Here is a 17,604-nt window from a genome sequence, read left to right as displayed (position 1 = left end):
GATAAGCATTCAGGTACAGCGGACAGTAAAGGCGGCAAATTACATGTTGGCCTTCATTGCGAGGGGTTACTAATACAAGAGCAGGGACGTATTATTGCAATTACATAGGGTCTTGGTGAGGTCATATCTAGAATATTCTGTGCAGTTTTGGTCTCCTTTTCTGAGGAAGGATGTTCTTGCTTTCGAGGGAGTGCAGCTAAGGTTTACCAGGCTGATTCCAAGGATGGCAGGACTGATGTATGAGGAGAGATTGACTAGGTTAGGATTGTTTTCGCTGGAGTTCAGATGAATGAGGAGGGATTTCAGAGACTTATCAAATTCTGGGTAGATATAGGGGGGAGTCCAGAAAACAGGGTCACAATCTCAGGATTCAGGGTAGACCACTTAGGACAGAGGTGAGGAGACATCTCTTCACCCAACAAGTGGTGAGCCCATGGAATTTATTATCAAGTAGTTGATGTCAAAACATTGAATTTATTCAAGGGGTGGCTGGATATAGCATTTGGGACGAATGGAATCAAAAGTTATGGAGAAAAAGCAGGATGAGATTATTGGGTTGGATGATCAGCCCTGATTGTAATGATTGGTACAGCAGGCTCAAAGGGCCAAATGGCTTCCTCCTGTTCCCATCTCTTATGTTTCTATATTTCAAATTAGTCCCGCTTGGCAGGTACAAAGGCTGATGAAGGGTTTCTGTCTAAAACTTAAGCCTGTTGCTTCTCTTTCAAATAAATGTCCAAATATCCACTGTGTATTTCTGCCACCTTTTACTTTTTAAGAATTCCATAAGATTATTTTGCCCAGTACAGGCTGAAGCAAAAGGTTACTTGGTGTGTGTTTTCTCATAGTTCCTTTTACATAAAGCTGTTTACCTGCATATTACAATCCGCCAGTCAATAATGCCTTCACTAGAATCCTGCCTGGATCTTCAAGATCATAACATCAATGGGATTATTTTACAGACTCTTGTGCAAGATAGAAATTGAAAAGATTTTCTTCATAATAATGGCCAACATCATAACTAATTTTAGTGTTTAATATATTTGGTTAAAAATGGTCAGAAACAATTTGCATGGTGGTTGTTTTATTTCTGAAAAATGCAGAGAAGTATGCTTTGTTTCCTGAAGAATGGGCTGAAAATGCATTCTGAAACACCAATGTGGCACTTATTGGTATATTTGAAGATTCAGTTCCAGAAAACCAAACCACTTTTCTATACAAATTTCCTGGATGAGCCCCATTTAATTGCCCTTTTGGATCTTACCCAGCAAGTAGACCAATAAGTTATTCCCACATTACTTGGGTTCCAAAACAGTACTTTAAATACTGCTTTAAAAACAGGGTGGCACTGCAGCAAGCACAGCTGCCTCACAGTGCCAGGTCACTGTCTGTGTGGAGTCTGCACAGTGGGTTTCTCTCGGGTGCTCTGGTTTCCTCCTACAGTCTGAAAGATGTGCGGGTTAGGTTGAGTGGCCATGTTAAATTAACCCTTATTGTCAGGGGGATTAACGGGTAAATATATGGGGTTACAAGGATCGGGCCTGGGTGGGATAGTTGTTGATGCAGGCTCGATGCACCGACTGGCCTCCTTCTGCACTATAGGGATTCTATGATTCTGTGAAATCTAAAAATCATTCGGGCTTTTTTAATTCAAAGATAAATCTTCAGAGCGCTAATGAAAAGTGTATTTTATTCTGAAAGGAGGAGGACAAATACCCATTTAAAAATGTGCAAGTAAATTCAGTAAGTTCAGTTTTACAATCGTATGCATTATATTTTCCATAATTAATAAATTGTGTTAAAATGATCAAACTAAAAATAAACTAATTTTTGTGCAGAGGTTGCACTTCTGTGATGATGTAGGATTTAAAATACGTGAAACACAGAAGTTTGCTCTGACTGTTTTGGAAAGACTTGCACTGATGAAGGCGTGTGTTTTAATGGGATGAATGGCCTTTAGCTGTTCAATGTCAACAATCCAAAGATGAAATTGCCACATTTGAAAGCATGCCTAGTTATTGAAAAGTAGGTGGAGGGTGGAGGGACTGAAGAGAAAAATCATCCACTTTTGGGTATATAAGCAGGGCATACAAGGCACGTCAATGTCAATACACAAGAAACAACAATGAATTGGTGCATTACTCCCCTGACACAACGATTTCTTGTTAAAGAATACCAGCGCAGTCTCACAAGATGTTGAACATAATGTTTGTACTACCCTAAGGTTATGGCAAATGCTAATGTTGTTCCATAAATATATCACCCATTAAAAATTTAAGATGCCAAGGCTTGTGGCTTGGAAAATGGTGGTGGATCATTGTGGTAAAGAGCAAACAATTTAAAAACTGAAAAGTAAGGGCATGCACGATGAGCTTAATATGGGCTCTATTAGGGATTTGGCAGGAGCCAAGGAGAGTGACTAGTTTTTTCCAGTCTAATTTGAAACTGGCAAGTGAAGAAGTGTTTAAAAGATTTTGTTCATCCACATTTTTCATTAATGGTGAAAAATACCATATCCTGCCAAGCAGGCCAGTTACTGGAAGTTGGTACCACAGTAGAAAGTATCAGAGTTATTCAGCTAACAACTTTGCTGCCTTTAAATATAGAAAAATATGCCAAAGTGTTTTACACATGTACAAAAATTAAAAGGACATTGAGGCTGTGGAGAAAATATTTGGCGTAATCAAAAACTTGGTCAGGGTTCATTTTTGGTAGAATGGAGAGTTGTGGGGTAGGGACCAGAGTGAGATGACAGATAAACTAACGTGAAATGACTTTGTGCAATAATTTTAATTATTCCAGGTCTATTTAATTCAAGCTCGAGAGTAAGGTGGGGGGTTGGTGTGGCATCAGGAAATAAACTGAAAGCCTCATTATGGGCTAGATTTTAATTCTGTGCAAATGAATGGGTTTTTTGTGTCACTTAAATTCCCACCAAAGCTTTTTAGCTTGCCTTTATAGAAATACTTCCAACTGGAGTCCCTTCATCACAATGAAAATGAATTTGTGATTTTACCTCTGCTGTTAATTCAAAGCACACTAAAAGCCAAATGTAGCAACATCAACTGAGTGTATTGCTTCGAGAACATTCAATATACTTCAGAATTCATTTGTGTAAAGTTCTTCTGCCATGAAAACATGTAAAATAAACTGAACTACTATTGCCAACTTTACATGGACTCAAGATGAAAACCATGCGCTATTTAGTTTGTGGAGCTCATTATCTCACCACTTGCACAATTTGTCACTGAGCCAGCAGGATTCCTAGTATTGTCACATTACAATCTAATATTTCATCTGCTTATGATTCTCGTATAATAAACAATTCCCCAGCCAAGAAAATAGGTGCCCTCTTCTCCAACCTCTTTCAGTGTTAGTTCCCAGCTACTGGAGCTTTGAATGTTGAGAACTGATTTTGTCTTTCAAGCTTCTTCCCTACAGGCAGTGCTTTAAGCACTTTATTCCCACAACGATTATAAATTTTCCCATCTCAAGTGAGAGGGGGAATGTAACCTACTTCTCTACAGTCTGTGGTATGGCACCACATACCACAATATCTTAATTCACAGGGAGAGAAAGTACATTTTGTTAAATATAGCCAGCTTTAACTGGAATCAGCTTTTTTTTACAGGAAAGAAAAAATAATTTTGTAACATTACGTAGCACCATCTTCATGAAAGGTTTTGACCAATTGAGACAAACATTACAATACATCAAATATAACACTATCACTTGCAATGCAATGTCATCTATAATGGCTAAAGCTTCTCCAAATATTTGCATGTCTAAAAGAAAAAGAATGATGGGCTTAAAATGAACTAACCTTCAAACCAAAGTTAATTTGGAATGTCAACTAATTAATACAGACAGCAGCAGCCATCAGCATTTTAAGATTAGCGCTGACTTTTGAATTTTTAAAATCTATGAGAGATGACTTTCCACTTACTGATGACCCTGAAGCAGTAAAGTCCTGCCTTTCATTCCACCAATGTCCCACATGATAATGCTGTGGTCAGATGCTCCGGAAAACAGTAATCGATGGACGGGATCCCACCAAAGGGCTCCTATACTGCCTGCTAGAAAAGAAGAGCAGAATGATGATGCACAACACAGCTACAGTATGAAATGCCTCAACAAGAAAACCAGTGTGCCATCAGTACAACACACTATCCTTAGTGGGGCATTTTATTCAGGCCGAGGTTACATACTTGGGGAGCAAGACGCGTTAGTGCATGAAAATCAAATTCACTTTCACAATAAACATCAAAACATCAGCATCAAGCATCTCCAGTTCTGAACAGCATATTCTGTTCATATTAAATGCAAACTAATACAAAGCTTCAAATACAAGATTCAAAATTAAAATGCCAACCAGTTCAGAAAGGATGGAATCTCAAAAATTGTGGAGACTTGAGCCAAAATGATCCAATTCTTATTAGGTTTGCAACAACATCAACATGCATTTATATGGCTACTGAATGGAGATGAACATCTTAGGACACTTCACAAGGGAGTGTTACCAAACAACATTTGACACTAAGTCATAAGGGGGATATTAGGGCAGATGACCAAAAGCTTGATTGAAGGTATAGTTTTTAAAAAGCTTCTTAAAAGAGAAATGGAGAGGTTTAGTGAGGACCTCCAGAGCTCTGCAGCCAAGGCTCCCAATGGCGTGGTGATTAAAGTCAGAAATGTTGACGAGGTCAGACTTGGAGGAGCAAGATCTCTTGCATGGTTGTAGGACTCTGAGGCATTGGGATTGATTTGAAAATAAGGCTGACAATTTTAAAATTGAGGCAAAGCTTAACTGGGAGTCGCTATGGGGGTGAACAAGTACAGGGGTGATGTGTGAACAGAACTTGATGCGTGAACAGAACTTGATGTGAGTTCGGATGCAGGCAAAGTTTGGATGAGCTGTTAGCCTCCCATTTGCTGGCCAGCTTGATCACTGGTCAGCCCAGGACTCCCATACCGCTGCTTCTCCAGCATCCCCCACGGCCCGATCACGGCCCCCATGACCATTCCCGGGCCAGCCCCGACCTCTCTCCCGTCCTGGAATATCCCACCTCAGCCTCCATCCCTCTGCCCCTCCCCAGAAAGCAGACCACCCCCATCCTGACATACCACCCATTCCCCGCACCCCCCTCCCCAATCGCTGGTCTCCTTCCAGCCCCGTCCAGATCCCAATACAGAGTGGCAGCAGGACCCCCCACCGATTTCCCCCTAGGCCCTGTCCCAGCTGGCTTCATCCCCTTAGCAGTGCCCAATGCCTGATGAGCAGTGCCAAGGCGCCCCTTGGGTAGTGCCATGGGGCACAGGCTGGCACTGCCAGTGTTCCTGTGTCCATGGGGCACCACTCCCCACTGCCTGATACCCTGGAGGGGAACCTCAATTGCCCCCTTTTGCTCCAGCAGGATCTCAGGCTAATTCCCCAAAAGTGGGGAGATACTCTGAACCCTGCTGGTGTGAATTTGTACCGGCAGGGTGAGAGATGTTATCCGGCCCAGAGAATTTCAGTCCCGGGCCTGATAATCACATTGAAATCACACTAAAATTAGATTAAAATTACTTACCTGGTGTTCTTGCGGGTTTCCTATGTGGTCCCAACTGTGCTGGATATCCAACAGAGAGGACGCACGTGCATTGGGAACGCATGCATGAATCAGCATACGTGCCCACCTCCTGACCCAACCTTCCAAAAAATTGGCGGGTCAGAATAGGAGAGTTGTCCTCAATAAGTCTGGTGATAACAAATACGTGGATGAGGATTTGAGCATTGGATAAGCTGAGACAGTGGATAGAATGTTCCAAAGAAAAAGGCAAAGTGTCAGGTCCTGACTAGAAACCAGTGTGTTACTACTAGTTTTTGGAAACCAGTAGCGATTCCTGCCAGTGTGACATCTCTCTGGCAGGTGGAGCAGGCAGGCGGGCGAGCAGATAGGACGGAGAGGAGAGTGGTTCAGACACGTGGCTGAAATCTCAACAATGACACTGAAGTTGCAAGCAGCCTGTTTTGAAATGCTGCATCCCTATCGAGAAAGTGGAACGGGATAAAGTTTATTTATTAATCACAAGAAAGGCTTATATTAACACTGCAATGAAGTTACTGTGAAATTCCCCTAGTCACCACAGTCAGGCGCCTTTGAGCCAATGCACCTGACCAGCGCATCTTTCAAAATATGGGAGGAAACTGGAGCACCCAAAGAAAACCCACGCATGCATGGAGAGAACTTGCAAACTCCGCTAAGACAGTGACCCAAGCCAGCAATCAAACCAGGTCCCTGGTGCTGTGAAGCAGCAGTGCTAACCACTGTGCTACTGAACTGCCCCTGCACCAATCCTGCAACTATTGACCAGTTATCCTATGATCAATGGGACAACTTTGAAAAGAATATTCAAGAAAAAAAATAATTGGCACTTGGGAGAATGTAAATTAATGAATGAAAGCCAACCTAGAGATCTGATAAAGGCAAATTGTGGTGACTAACTTGATCAAGTTCTTTGATGAAATAAGGTGAGTGGGTTGTTGATGGTGTTGTTGTTCACGAGACCGATTTAGACAAAGTACCACTTCACACACTTCTAGCAAAATTATAGCATATGAGGTTAGAGGGACAGTAGCAGTATGGATATGAAATTGGCTAAGGAACTCAACAGGAAACAGTTGCAAGTTGTTTTTCTGGACTGCAAGAAGTGTGCAGCTGTGTTCCCCTAGGAATTGGTGTTGGAGCACTGCTCTTTCATACCCTCAACTAGCTTGCTAATATCTAGAGAGATATTAGCAAGCTAGTCGAGGGCATACAATGCACCTTTCAAAATCTGACACAAAAATCAAAGATATAGTTAAACAGGAGAAGAGTAGCAGATTTCAGGAGCTGGTGAAATGAACAGACAGATGGCAGCTGAATTTTAATGCACAGAAGAATTGTGGAGTGATGTATTTGGCAACATCAATGAAGAGAAGCAAATTTTAAAAGGGGTTTCAGGAACAGAGACTTGAGGGTGTACATACACATGTCTTTGAAGGAGGATGGGCAACTTTAGAAGTCCATTAAAAATATAAAAACCTAGAATCTTTGGTTTTGTAATTAGAGTAGAGAGCAAAAGTAGGGAAGTTATGCTAATCAAAAACAGAAAATGCTAGAAAGTCTCAGCAGGTCTGCCAGCATCTTGGAGAGAGAATAGAGCTATTGTTTTGAACCTGGATGACCTTTTGTCAGCGCTCAAGTCATGCTAATTTTTGTAAAGCACTGGTTAGGCCTCAGTTGATGTACTGTGTTCAATTCTTGGCACCAAATTTGAGACAGTAGGTCTTGGGTAGCACATGGCATAGTTAGCACTGCTGGGACCTGGGTTCAATTCTGGCCTCGAGTCACCGTCTATGTGGAAGTTACACATTCTCCCTGTGTCTGCATGAGTTTCCTCGGGGTGTTCCAATTTCCTCCCAAAGTCCAAAAGTGTGGTTACATGGATTGGCATTTACGTAAACTGGATCAGGGAGATTAGCAGGGTAAATACATGGGATAAACATAGGGATAGAGCCTGGGTAGATGTTGCTGCAGGCTCGATTGGTCAAATGGCCTCCTTTTGCAGTGTAGGGTTTCTATGATTCAATGAGTAATTCAAAGAGTACACAAGTAGAACAGTACAATGGATAAGAACATAAGAAATAGAAGGACTTCAGTTCCATGCAGCGGTCAGAAAAACTGGGGGTTATTCTCCCAACAGCAGAAAAAACAAAGGAGAGGTTTGAAAGAAACGTCCAATATCCTGATGGGATTTGATAGTTTCTCCCACTTTGTTTCTCCCTAGTTACTCTGTTTCCCATGGCACAGCAGATGGTGCAGGTTAGGCAATTAACAAAATAACCAGTTGGGACTTGACAGCAAGAAATACAGTACAAGTGGGTGTTCTGTGGAGGGTGGGGTTCTGTGGGCAGAGTCTGCCCCCCAGTGTGACGTTGTGGGACCCACCCCCTCATTTAAGTCCCAAACAATCCAACAGAGCAAGCTTCCCTGAGTGTTGGCGACTCCCACACATTTTTCCTGCCCACTGCAAATAAAATTAGAAAATTCCACCCAAAGTATGAGACAGAACCTTAAAAAAAAAGTAAATCCTCTTACAAAGTAAACACAGTAATCACAGTAATGATTTTTCACAACATTTAAATTGGGAAGTGTGGAAAGTAATTCTAACCCCGTCTGCAGTTGAGAAAGGGTAAGCTATTACACAAGGAACAGAAGGAATGTGCCCTTATGAAAGTTGATTTAGCAGAGACAGAGGTGGTTTTGTGGAGCAAAATCTTATGGGCTGATAGAGCTGAATGGTCAGTTTCAGTGCTGTCTATTCTATGCAAAGCTATTAACAAGATATAGATTCAGTGAGGCCTAGGGAATTCAGAATTAGAAATAAATAGTTGGGATGGTTGCACGAGATAGAATAAGTAGATGTATGTACAGATGTGACCTCCCACCGCTAATTCCATTCTGGGGCTGCATTCCATAGACAATGATTGAAAACCCATCAGAAATAACATTACAGATATTTTTGCGACTCAGTTGGGTTTTTAGATTATTTGAACGCATGATGCTTTCTGAAATGTGATCGATCGAAGGGACAGTGGTATCTGGTAATGTGCTAATTGAGGGAAACAACTCTTGTTATCACTGACAGACATGATGCAGAATCAGGCAGCACTCAGCAGCTGCAGCATGTATGTACACATCACCTTCATGTCCTTTTAACGTTGAAATGATACTGCAAGAATTCTGTTCGAGCTTTAATAACGTGATCTGCCCAGAGTAATCACCCACAAATGCATGACTCGTTTCTATATCATATCTGAATAAATTGAAAGTTAAAAAGAATAAAAGTTGATGCCATCCTCAACACAAGTGACATGACAAAAGAGTGATTTTCAATTGCAACTGAAATAACTGCCAGTTTTTTTCTAACTTCACCGTAGTGCTCATGATAAATTTATATCAAAATATCTTCTTACAAACCTGCCACACTGATAAATTAGGGCTAATAGCACTTTTACAGCAATGACAAAGGTAGACCGTGTTCCTTTAATGTTAGTTAATTACTGACAGTGCTATGTTTTAACTTGGCAGACAAATTCTCCAGACAAGAATGAGTACAAAAAAAAATCCTTTCTGAAGTTGAGCTTCCTCTTAAATTCTGAACTCTCACCTAGTTTAAAAAGAGGAAAACACTATTCAGAAATATTATATGGAGCAATATGTTTACAGCAGGATCCAGCTATGTGTTGTCATTCTACTTTAGTTCCAGAAGTGTGCTCACAACCTAGAAGTCTAGTGTTTCAAAGAAGATGCTAGCCCTCGTGCTGCAACAAAAATTAGCTTTATCCTGCATGTGTAACATGTTGGGTGATATTTACAACTGCGCTGTGCCCATTTTTGGGCATGAAACGGACGTAAAGTGGGGCATCAATAGCGCGGTTGTCACCTGTTTTCATGACCGGCCCATTTTATGAGCGCAGGATTTCCGGCGTGGTCAGCCGGAAATGGGAGAGAGGCCAATTCATTTATTTAAATTTATTAAAATGATATTTTGAACGTGTGTAGCGAGCCCAGCGCTCAATTATCCTGGCCCTCCTGCCTTTATGGCCTCGCTGGCGAGAACCTCTGCCAGTGAGGAATAGTTGTCTTGGCCTCACCAGTGGAACCAGGGGGCGTTGAGGCCCCCCAGAGAGACCAAGGGCAAAGGCAGGGTGGGGTGGGGGGGTAAAACTGTCCCTTGGGCAATGCCAGATTGGCACCTGGGCAATGCCCACCAGGTAGTGCCAAGGGGTGGGCTAATTGGGAAGGGCTGCTGCCACTCTGCAGCAATTGGTGAGAGGTGGAACTGATCGGTGAGGAGGCCGGCGAGTCCATGATTGGTGGGGGAGGGCAGTGGGTATACAAATCGGTCTGGACGGCCGGGGGAGACTGCATCTTGGACCACAGGTCCCTGTGATTGCAGGGGGGTGGGAGAGCTGCTTCAGGCTGCCTACAGTAGCAGGGACCTGACAGCTCTCTCTGTCTGTCAGATCCCTGCTACCGCAGCATCAGAGGTCTGCATATGCACACTACCTCTCTCTGCAGGCTTTTGGTGTATTAATCCCCAACAACAGGCTTCTGCAGCAAGCGACAGACTTGCTCAAAATTTTGCAGTCAGAGTGTGTATGGGGGGGACTTGTAAACATGCCCAAAAAACAGATCTGAAATTCTCCCAGTTCCATGTCCTCCAGCACTTTGAAATAAAATGGTAAAATTCTGGCCAACGTCTAATTCAAACTACATGCAGATGAGCTGACAGAACAGTAGTAGGCAGTTCACAGACATTGGTTAAATGTTTCCTTAGGACATATTCACAAGCACTTCTTTTGGTTCAGTTCAGCAACATGAACTCTCATTGACCAATCTTGATACTGATTTACTTGCCAACATATCTAAAAGTGATCAAAGGTTAAGGATACTGTAAGCATGAAGCCCATGCACCAAAGCAATGTCTTCCCCGCAGACATCCACTCCTGGTACACATCCAACTGAGGTATTTGTCATGTCCTGTGCTTATAACCCATTCAGTTACTGGAGAAAATATCACTGCTGAAATACGATTCTGATGTGCTGGAAAGGGAAAGAAAAAGATACCATTATGAAATATTAATTGTCGTAATGCAAACTTGTGGAAGCTGTTTGTGAGCCATTACATAGTGCGTTGCTGAGCTGAACTTCACATTCAGTTTAACTTACACTAAAGTGGGCAGGATCATAAAATGAACTTTTCGCATTAAACTCAGGAGTAGAAGAAAGATCTCTCTGATTGAACATTATAAACAAAAGAAAACCTTTCACATTCTCAGATGTCCCAAAGCAGTTTATTGCAAATAGCTGCTTTAGCATGCAGTCATGGGAAACGGACAATATTCCACAAAAATAAATCTGTTTTTGATTGTGTAAGATATGAAGACAAATGCAAATCAAGACACTGGGAGAATTCTCTTGCTAAAACGTCAATTGATGACACAGGAATTTGTGCACTGACAAGGCCTTGTTTTAATATCTTGGCCGAAAACAGCACCACCGTCAATGCAGCAATTCTTCAGTGCCAAACTCTTCCCAAAAATTGTGCGTTCAGGTCCTGCAGTTGGACTTGAACCCAGCCTGAATCAGAGGCAACTGCATCACCACTGAGTCAAGCTGACATTTATAATGTTCCTGTTACAGCCTCAGTAAAAAGAAATGATTCAAATGAAGGGAAAAAGTGTCAAGATGACTTCTTTTTAAGAAACAGGGAAAGGAACCATTTAACAGCATCAGGGGCCCAGGTTCAATTCCCGGCTTGGGTCACTGTCTGTATGGAGTCTGCACATTCTCCCCGTGTTCTATGTGGGTTTCCTCCCATAGTCCAAAAGATTAGGTTAGGTGCATTGGCCATGCTAAATTCTCCCTTGGTGCATCAACAGGGGAGCCAGGGGATTGTCACAGTAACTTCATTGCTGTGTTAATGTAAGTCTACTTGTGACACTAATAAGTAAATTTTAAACTTATGAGAACAGGCAGGAAGATGGAATTTACATCAAGTTCAGATGATCTTGCTGAATGGTGGAGAAGGCTCAAGGGGCCCTAAGACATTCTCGTATTCCTTGTCCTTTGATCCCTACTTTGAAAGGGTATGAAGCAAATTTCAACTTTTCCACTGCTTATTCATCAGTTAAAAAAAGCAAAGGAAAGCAGAGTGACATAATGGATGAGACTTTCAAATCCTGTCCTGAGTGCCACATCACGTTTCTTCTGTCTGCAAAAATCCTGCAGAAAATTTACTGAACAAAAACTATCTTTCAGAGATAACCTCACAACTCTGCAAACAGCACATTCAAATCTCTTAGAAGGTTTTTAAAGGGACAGCCTGCAAAATTGAGTCCAGAATCAAGTCAGGTGCTGGTGGAGGGCAGCATTTGGCTCTTAAAACTTGTCCCACCAATCAAAGATCTCCTATCTCAATGTCATTTCCCTTAATATTTTTAATATCTAGAAATCTATCAGTCTGTCTTGAATATACTCAGGGACAGAGCTTCCACAACTGAGTGAAGCAATTCCTCCTCATCTTATTCATAAATACCTGCCCCTTATTCTAAGAGTATATACCGAGGCTCTAGAAACCCTTCAGCCAGAAGAAACACCCACCCTGCATGTACCGTGTCAGGATCTGTAAGATTTCTGTATATTTCAATGAAATTCTCTTCCTTCTAAGCTCTCTAGAGAATTTAAGCCCAGTCTCTCAATGTCTCCTCACAGGACCATCTCACCAAAGGGATCAGTCTGGTTAAATTTCATTGCACTCCTATGACAAGTATATCCTTCTTTGGGTGAGGAAACCAAACTCCAGGTGCGATCTAAATCCCCTAGAAATTTCTTTGCGTCCTCCTCACAATTCACATTCCCATTAAGTTTTAAGTCTGGAAAGATTACATTTGGTAATATTACAAGTTTTAAATTTTGAAATATTACATTTGATCCCCACATCCAAATCATTGGTATGGTTGTGAATAGCTGGGACCAAAGTACTGATTCTTGCAGTACCCCACCAGTCATAGCATGCCAACCTGAGAATGACTTATTTGTTCCTATTCTGTTTCCTGCTCATGCTAATATACCACCTCCAATTCTGCTTACTAACCTCGCACGGGACTTTATCGAAAACCTTCTGAAAATCCAAATGCACCACATCTGCTAGTTTGCCCCATCTATTCTGAGAGTTACTATTAGGTTTGTCAAACATGACACCCGTTTCATTTATCCATGTTGAATCCTACCATGATTTTCCAAGTGTCCACGTGTCATGTTCTTTATAACATTTTCCCAACTACTGTCAGGCTAACAAGTCGAGAGTTCCTTGCTTTCTCTCTCCATTTATTCTTAAATAGAGTGGTTACCATCCAACCTGCAGGAATTATTCCAGAATCTGGGGAATTTTAGAAGACACTCACTAGTGCATCACTATCTCTCCAGCCACCTCTTCCAATATTCTGGGATGCAGAATATCAGATCCAGGGGATTTGTAAATTTTCAGTCCCATTAATTACTCCAGTAGCACTTTAAATCAGTATTAATTTCTTTCAGTTCCTCAATCTCACTAATCCCTTGGCTCTCAGGGAAAGTATTCTGTATTCCCCCCCCCTCCATAAAGACAGACATGAAGGCTGGAGCTTTCTGGCCGTTCACACCAGCAGAATGTTCTGGTCCAGTAGATACTACATCCACGCCATTGGTTTCCCGGCAGCAAAGGGTGCGTTCAACAGGAAACCCTATTGACAACTGTGGGTCCAAAGATCCTGCCATCATCCAACGGGTTGGCCAGCTCTATCACCACTAAACATGAGGTTGGGTGCATGGGAAATCCTGCCAAATGTATTTGTTCAGTTTCTTTAGTATTTCCCGATTCTCCATTATAAATTCTCCTGTCTCTTCCTGTAACAGGCTCCCATTTGTCTTTGCTATTCTTTCCTTTATTTATCTATGGAAGTTTTTACAGTCTATTTTAATGTTCCTTGCTAATTCATTTACACATTTTGCTCATTCACTTTACACGTAGAGCAGCACAATGTTACAGTGGTTTGCACTGCTGCCTCACAGTGCCAGAGACCCAAGTTTGATTCCCGACTTGGGTCACTGTTTGTGTGGAGTTTGCACATTCTCTTCGTGTTTGCATGGGTTTCCTCCCACAGTTCAAAGACGTGCGCGGTAGATTGACTGGCCGTATTAAATTGGCCATTAGTGTCAGGGGGACCAGCTAACGTAAATGCAGGGGATTATGGGAATCTGGTCTGGGTAGGATTGTGATCAGTGCAGACTCAATGGGCTGAATGGCCTCTTTCTGCACTGTAGGATTCCACGATTTTAGTTTCTCTATCAGTTTCTTGGTCCTCCTTTGCTGAATTTTAAAATATTCCTAATTGTTAGACTCACTACTTTTTTTAGCAATTTTATAAGCCTCTTCCTTTGATCTAAATATAATCCTTAACTTCTCTCGTTAGCTTTGGGTGAATCACTTTTCTAGCTGGCCTTTTGTCCCTTAAAAGAATGTATATTTGTTGTAAACCATGTATGAATTCTCTAAATACTAAGCATCACCTGTCTATCATCATACATACGTTGCCCAATCTACCACTTGGCCCACAAGCTTTCATAGCTCTCCTTGTTTAGATTTAAGACCGTAGTTTTGGATTGAATATCATCACTTTCAAACATTATGTAAAATTTTATCATATTATGGTCACCCTTTTCTAAAGGCACATTTACAATTAGATTATTTGTTAGCCTTTCCTCATTGCATAACATTAGATATATAATAGCAAGTTCTCGAGTTGGTTCCTCAAGATATTCTTCTAGAAAAGAACCTTGTATATATTCAAGGGATTTGGCTGCCACAACATCACTGCCAGTTAGATTTACCCAGACTACATGTAGATTGAAGTCCCCCATGATTATCCTTATTACATGCATCTTTAATTTCCTGATTTAGATATCAACTATAAACACCTCTACCAATTTTGATGCCCCTTGCTATCTTTTACGTCCACACAAACTGATTCTACATCCTGATCTTCCAATCTAAAATCTTCTCTCTCTTTAATGTACTAATATCATCCTTTATTAACAATGCTGCCCCACCTCATTTTCCTTTTTGCCTATCTTTCCTAAATGTTGAATACCCTTGAATATTCAGTTCCCAGCCTTTGTTACTCTGCAATTGCAGTTCGGTCATCTCTGTTTACCCAATTTGTGCTGACAATTCACCTATCTTGCTGCAAGCGCAGCACATGTTCAGAAATAGAGCCTTTAGGTTTTTTTTCATTATTTTCACAACCTCTAGCCTTATCTGCTGGTGCACTCTTAAGTTTGTTTCCTGCCACACTCTTGATAACCATTTTTAATCACTGCTACCTTCTCTCTTGACGTTTCTTCTCTAACAAATTTTCCTTCACATAATCCCTATTTAGTTGAAAGCCTTCTCTATCACCCTAGTTTTACAACTCAGTGAATGCTGCTCCAAGAATGGTGGAGAACACACCACTGATACAGCTCCCACTTTTCCAAGCCCTACCCACATCAGTGTTACTTACGTGGATCATAACAACCAAATACTCCTCTTCCCACTGCAAGTTCCCCTGAAGCCCCAGCCCTAAGCAAGTGTCCCAAACTCCAGCATCGGGCAGAAAACACAGCTTTCTGGACTTGCACTCGTGACTGCAGGACGGTGTCCATTTTCCTGATGATACTCTCCCTTACTACCATTATATTCCTGTTAACTCCCTCTTGGTTGAATGGCTTTTTCGCCACATTGCCATTGTCAGTTTGCTCGTCCACCCTGCAGCACTTGCTATTGTCTGTACAAACTGCAAAAACCTTGAACCATTTGGACAATTGCAAAGACTTCTACCTTCTTGATCTCCTTATCTGTCTCATTTGCAAGTTACATCCCCTGTCCGTCCCATTGACCAAATCAGTTGACTCCATCCTAATGGGTGTGACCGCCTCCTGGAACAAAGCCTCCAGGTAATTTTCCCCCTTCCTGTTGTGTCAAAGCGTCTACAGCTTGACCCTCCAGCCCAAATGACCTCAAGCTGTACTTTCTCCAGCCACACATATGTCCATGACCACCCACCACATATCGCCCTCCCAGCTACTTTTGTAGTCTTTAATTCATGAAATGATTATCCTTACAGATGTGTTTAGTCCTGCCTATGTTTATACTCTATTACTTCAATCAATATTTTCCTTGCTCCGATTGGACTTCCCTCACTAACAAAAATAGGAAATACCAAATAGGAAATCAAATAAGCTTTATTGCTGTTAAGAAACCTTCTAATAAAACGTTTTCAATTGCAAAAAATTATTCAAGTTTTAAAAGGTAAAAAGAAAAAAAATACTAAAACCCATCAATTACCTGTCCTTCTGGGATGTCACGATTCATTCGGAATGGCAGCTTCCCCATGGAGTCACACACTGAGCTAGCTCTTTTGAGGTCGCCTGGCCAGCTGCTCTCAAGTTTTTTTTATAAAGTCTCTTCATGGGGTAGCTACTTACGTGAACAGCATCTTCTCACTGCACTGAATTCGCTCACTCACTAAATTCCCAAGCTCTCACACTTGTGTATAGATGCATTCAGTGACAAGCTGCTGTTTTGCATGTGCTGACAGTTAACCAAACTCGCTGCTTCAGAAACCCCTAGAATTGAATGGGATTCTTAACCTTTCCAATACTACTGCCCATTGAGGTCAATGTCAGTTTCACCACTGACAGATTGGGTTAAAATTGACTTAAACTTCTCAATCCTAGCTCTCATTAGATATCCTACAATAAAGCTATGTTTAAACTAATTTTGTTTTGTTTGAGCTTCTGTATCAATGGAGATAGTTTTTGCAAACTTTCTCTTTTCCCCTGGTCTGATTACCATCCTCACTTTACAGTGAAGTGGATGGTGTTATTCCCGCTGGCAAGGTGGCAATGCTTCACTTTTCTGAAATATCTAGTATCACATCTCAGTTAAAGTGGCTGCTTCTTGTAAAAATTCTATTGCATCTTACACCTTGGTCGGTTTATATCAACTCAACCCAACCCTCTATCTCTGATTATAATATCAAGATATGCACAAGCTCAACTTTAAACCGTAAATTTATTGAAAACTGAATCTTGCTACTTTCCTGCTCCCACTATTCCATCGATCTGGGTAGTGGCTTGACATCAGCTGTTTGAACATTAGTTGCTGCTTTCCAGAATGGCTGATGCAATTTTAGGAGCTTGCTTAATAGATTTTTCAAGTTTTCATGAATGGGAAAGTCAGTGTTGCTCATGGTCTTATCCATTCTATGGAGCACAATGCAAATAGTTAGAGGGTAATGTGGATGGTGCTGGGAGCCATTTTATTGTAGTTGACTTAAAGGCCTCCTCAGGGTCTCTCCTCTCCCCACCCCCCAACTCAACACTAAGCTCATGGCTGCAATGATCTTTGTGCAGTGACCGCACATCCATAAAGCAGTACAGTATTCTGTAGTGGCATAGACTAAGGCACAGTAGCAAGCTCTGCTGCCTCACAGCATCAGGGACCTAGCTTGGGTCACTGTCTGTGCAGTCTGCCTATTCTCCCCGTGCCTGCATGGATTTCCTCTGGGTGCTCTCGTTTCCTCCCACAGTCTGAAAGACGTGCTGATTTTAGGTGCATTGGCCTTGCTAAATTCTGCTTCAGGTGTGGCTGAATAGATGCCGGAGTGTGGCAACTAGGGGATTTTCACAGTGGCTTCTTTGCAGTGTTAATGTGAGCTATTTGTGACACTACCGCCCCTTCCTCAGCTGCGTATTTAAGTTCTGATGTTTTATGTACATTTTTTCTCCCCCCTCAATCACTTGGGCAAACAGAATTCAGATTCTAATATGCCCTTCACTAACATGCCCTGGAGCAGCCACTGTTCCAAAGATCACTGAGTGCCTCATTTCAACCAAGATTATTTCTTCCACAGCAAAGTTTATTTCGCAAAGGACTGAAAGTACTTTCAAAGCATCAGCAAGTTAATAATCTAAAAATCAGCTGATACAT

General features: G+C 41.7%; 1 protein-coding gene across 2 annotated transcripts in view; it reads right to left on the bottom strand.

Annotated features, from left to right (window-relative positions):
- Window positions 1-17,604, bottom strand: part of wdfy1 (WD repeat and FYVE domain containing 1) — a 67,739-nt gene that overhangs the window by 28,234 nt on the left and 21,901 nt on the right. The window contains exons 5-7 of one of the 2 annotated variants that reach the window (XM_080185526.1): window positions 10,484-10,634; window positions 8,729-8,841; window positions 3,947-4,076 (exon numbers count right to left, since the gene is read on the bottom strand). In XM_080185526.1, the coding sequence (XP_080041652.1) occupies window positions 3,947-4,076; window positions 8,729-8,841; window positions 10,484-10,634 (394 nt within the window). The remainder of the gene's footprint in view (window positions 1-3,946; window positions 4,077-8,728; window positions 8,842-10,483; window positions 10,635-17,604) is intronic. The other variant, XM_080185527.1, reaches the window with a different exon arrangement.

The sequence above is a fragment of the Carcharhinus amblyrhynchos genome, chromosome 3, assembly GCF_965287045.1.
Source record: "Carcharhinus amblyrhynchos chromosome 3, sCarAmb.v2.hapA, whole genome shotgun sequence".
Classification (NCBI taxonomy): Eukaryota; Metazoa; Chordata; class Chondrichthyes; order Carcharhiniformes; family Carcharhinidae; genus Carcharhinus; species Carcharhinus amblyrhynchos.
This window is presented reverse-complemented; position numbering and strand designations above follow the sequence as displayed.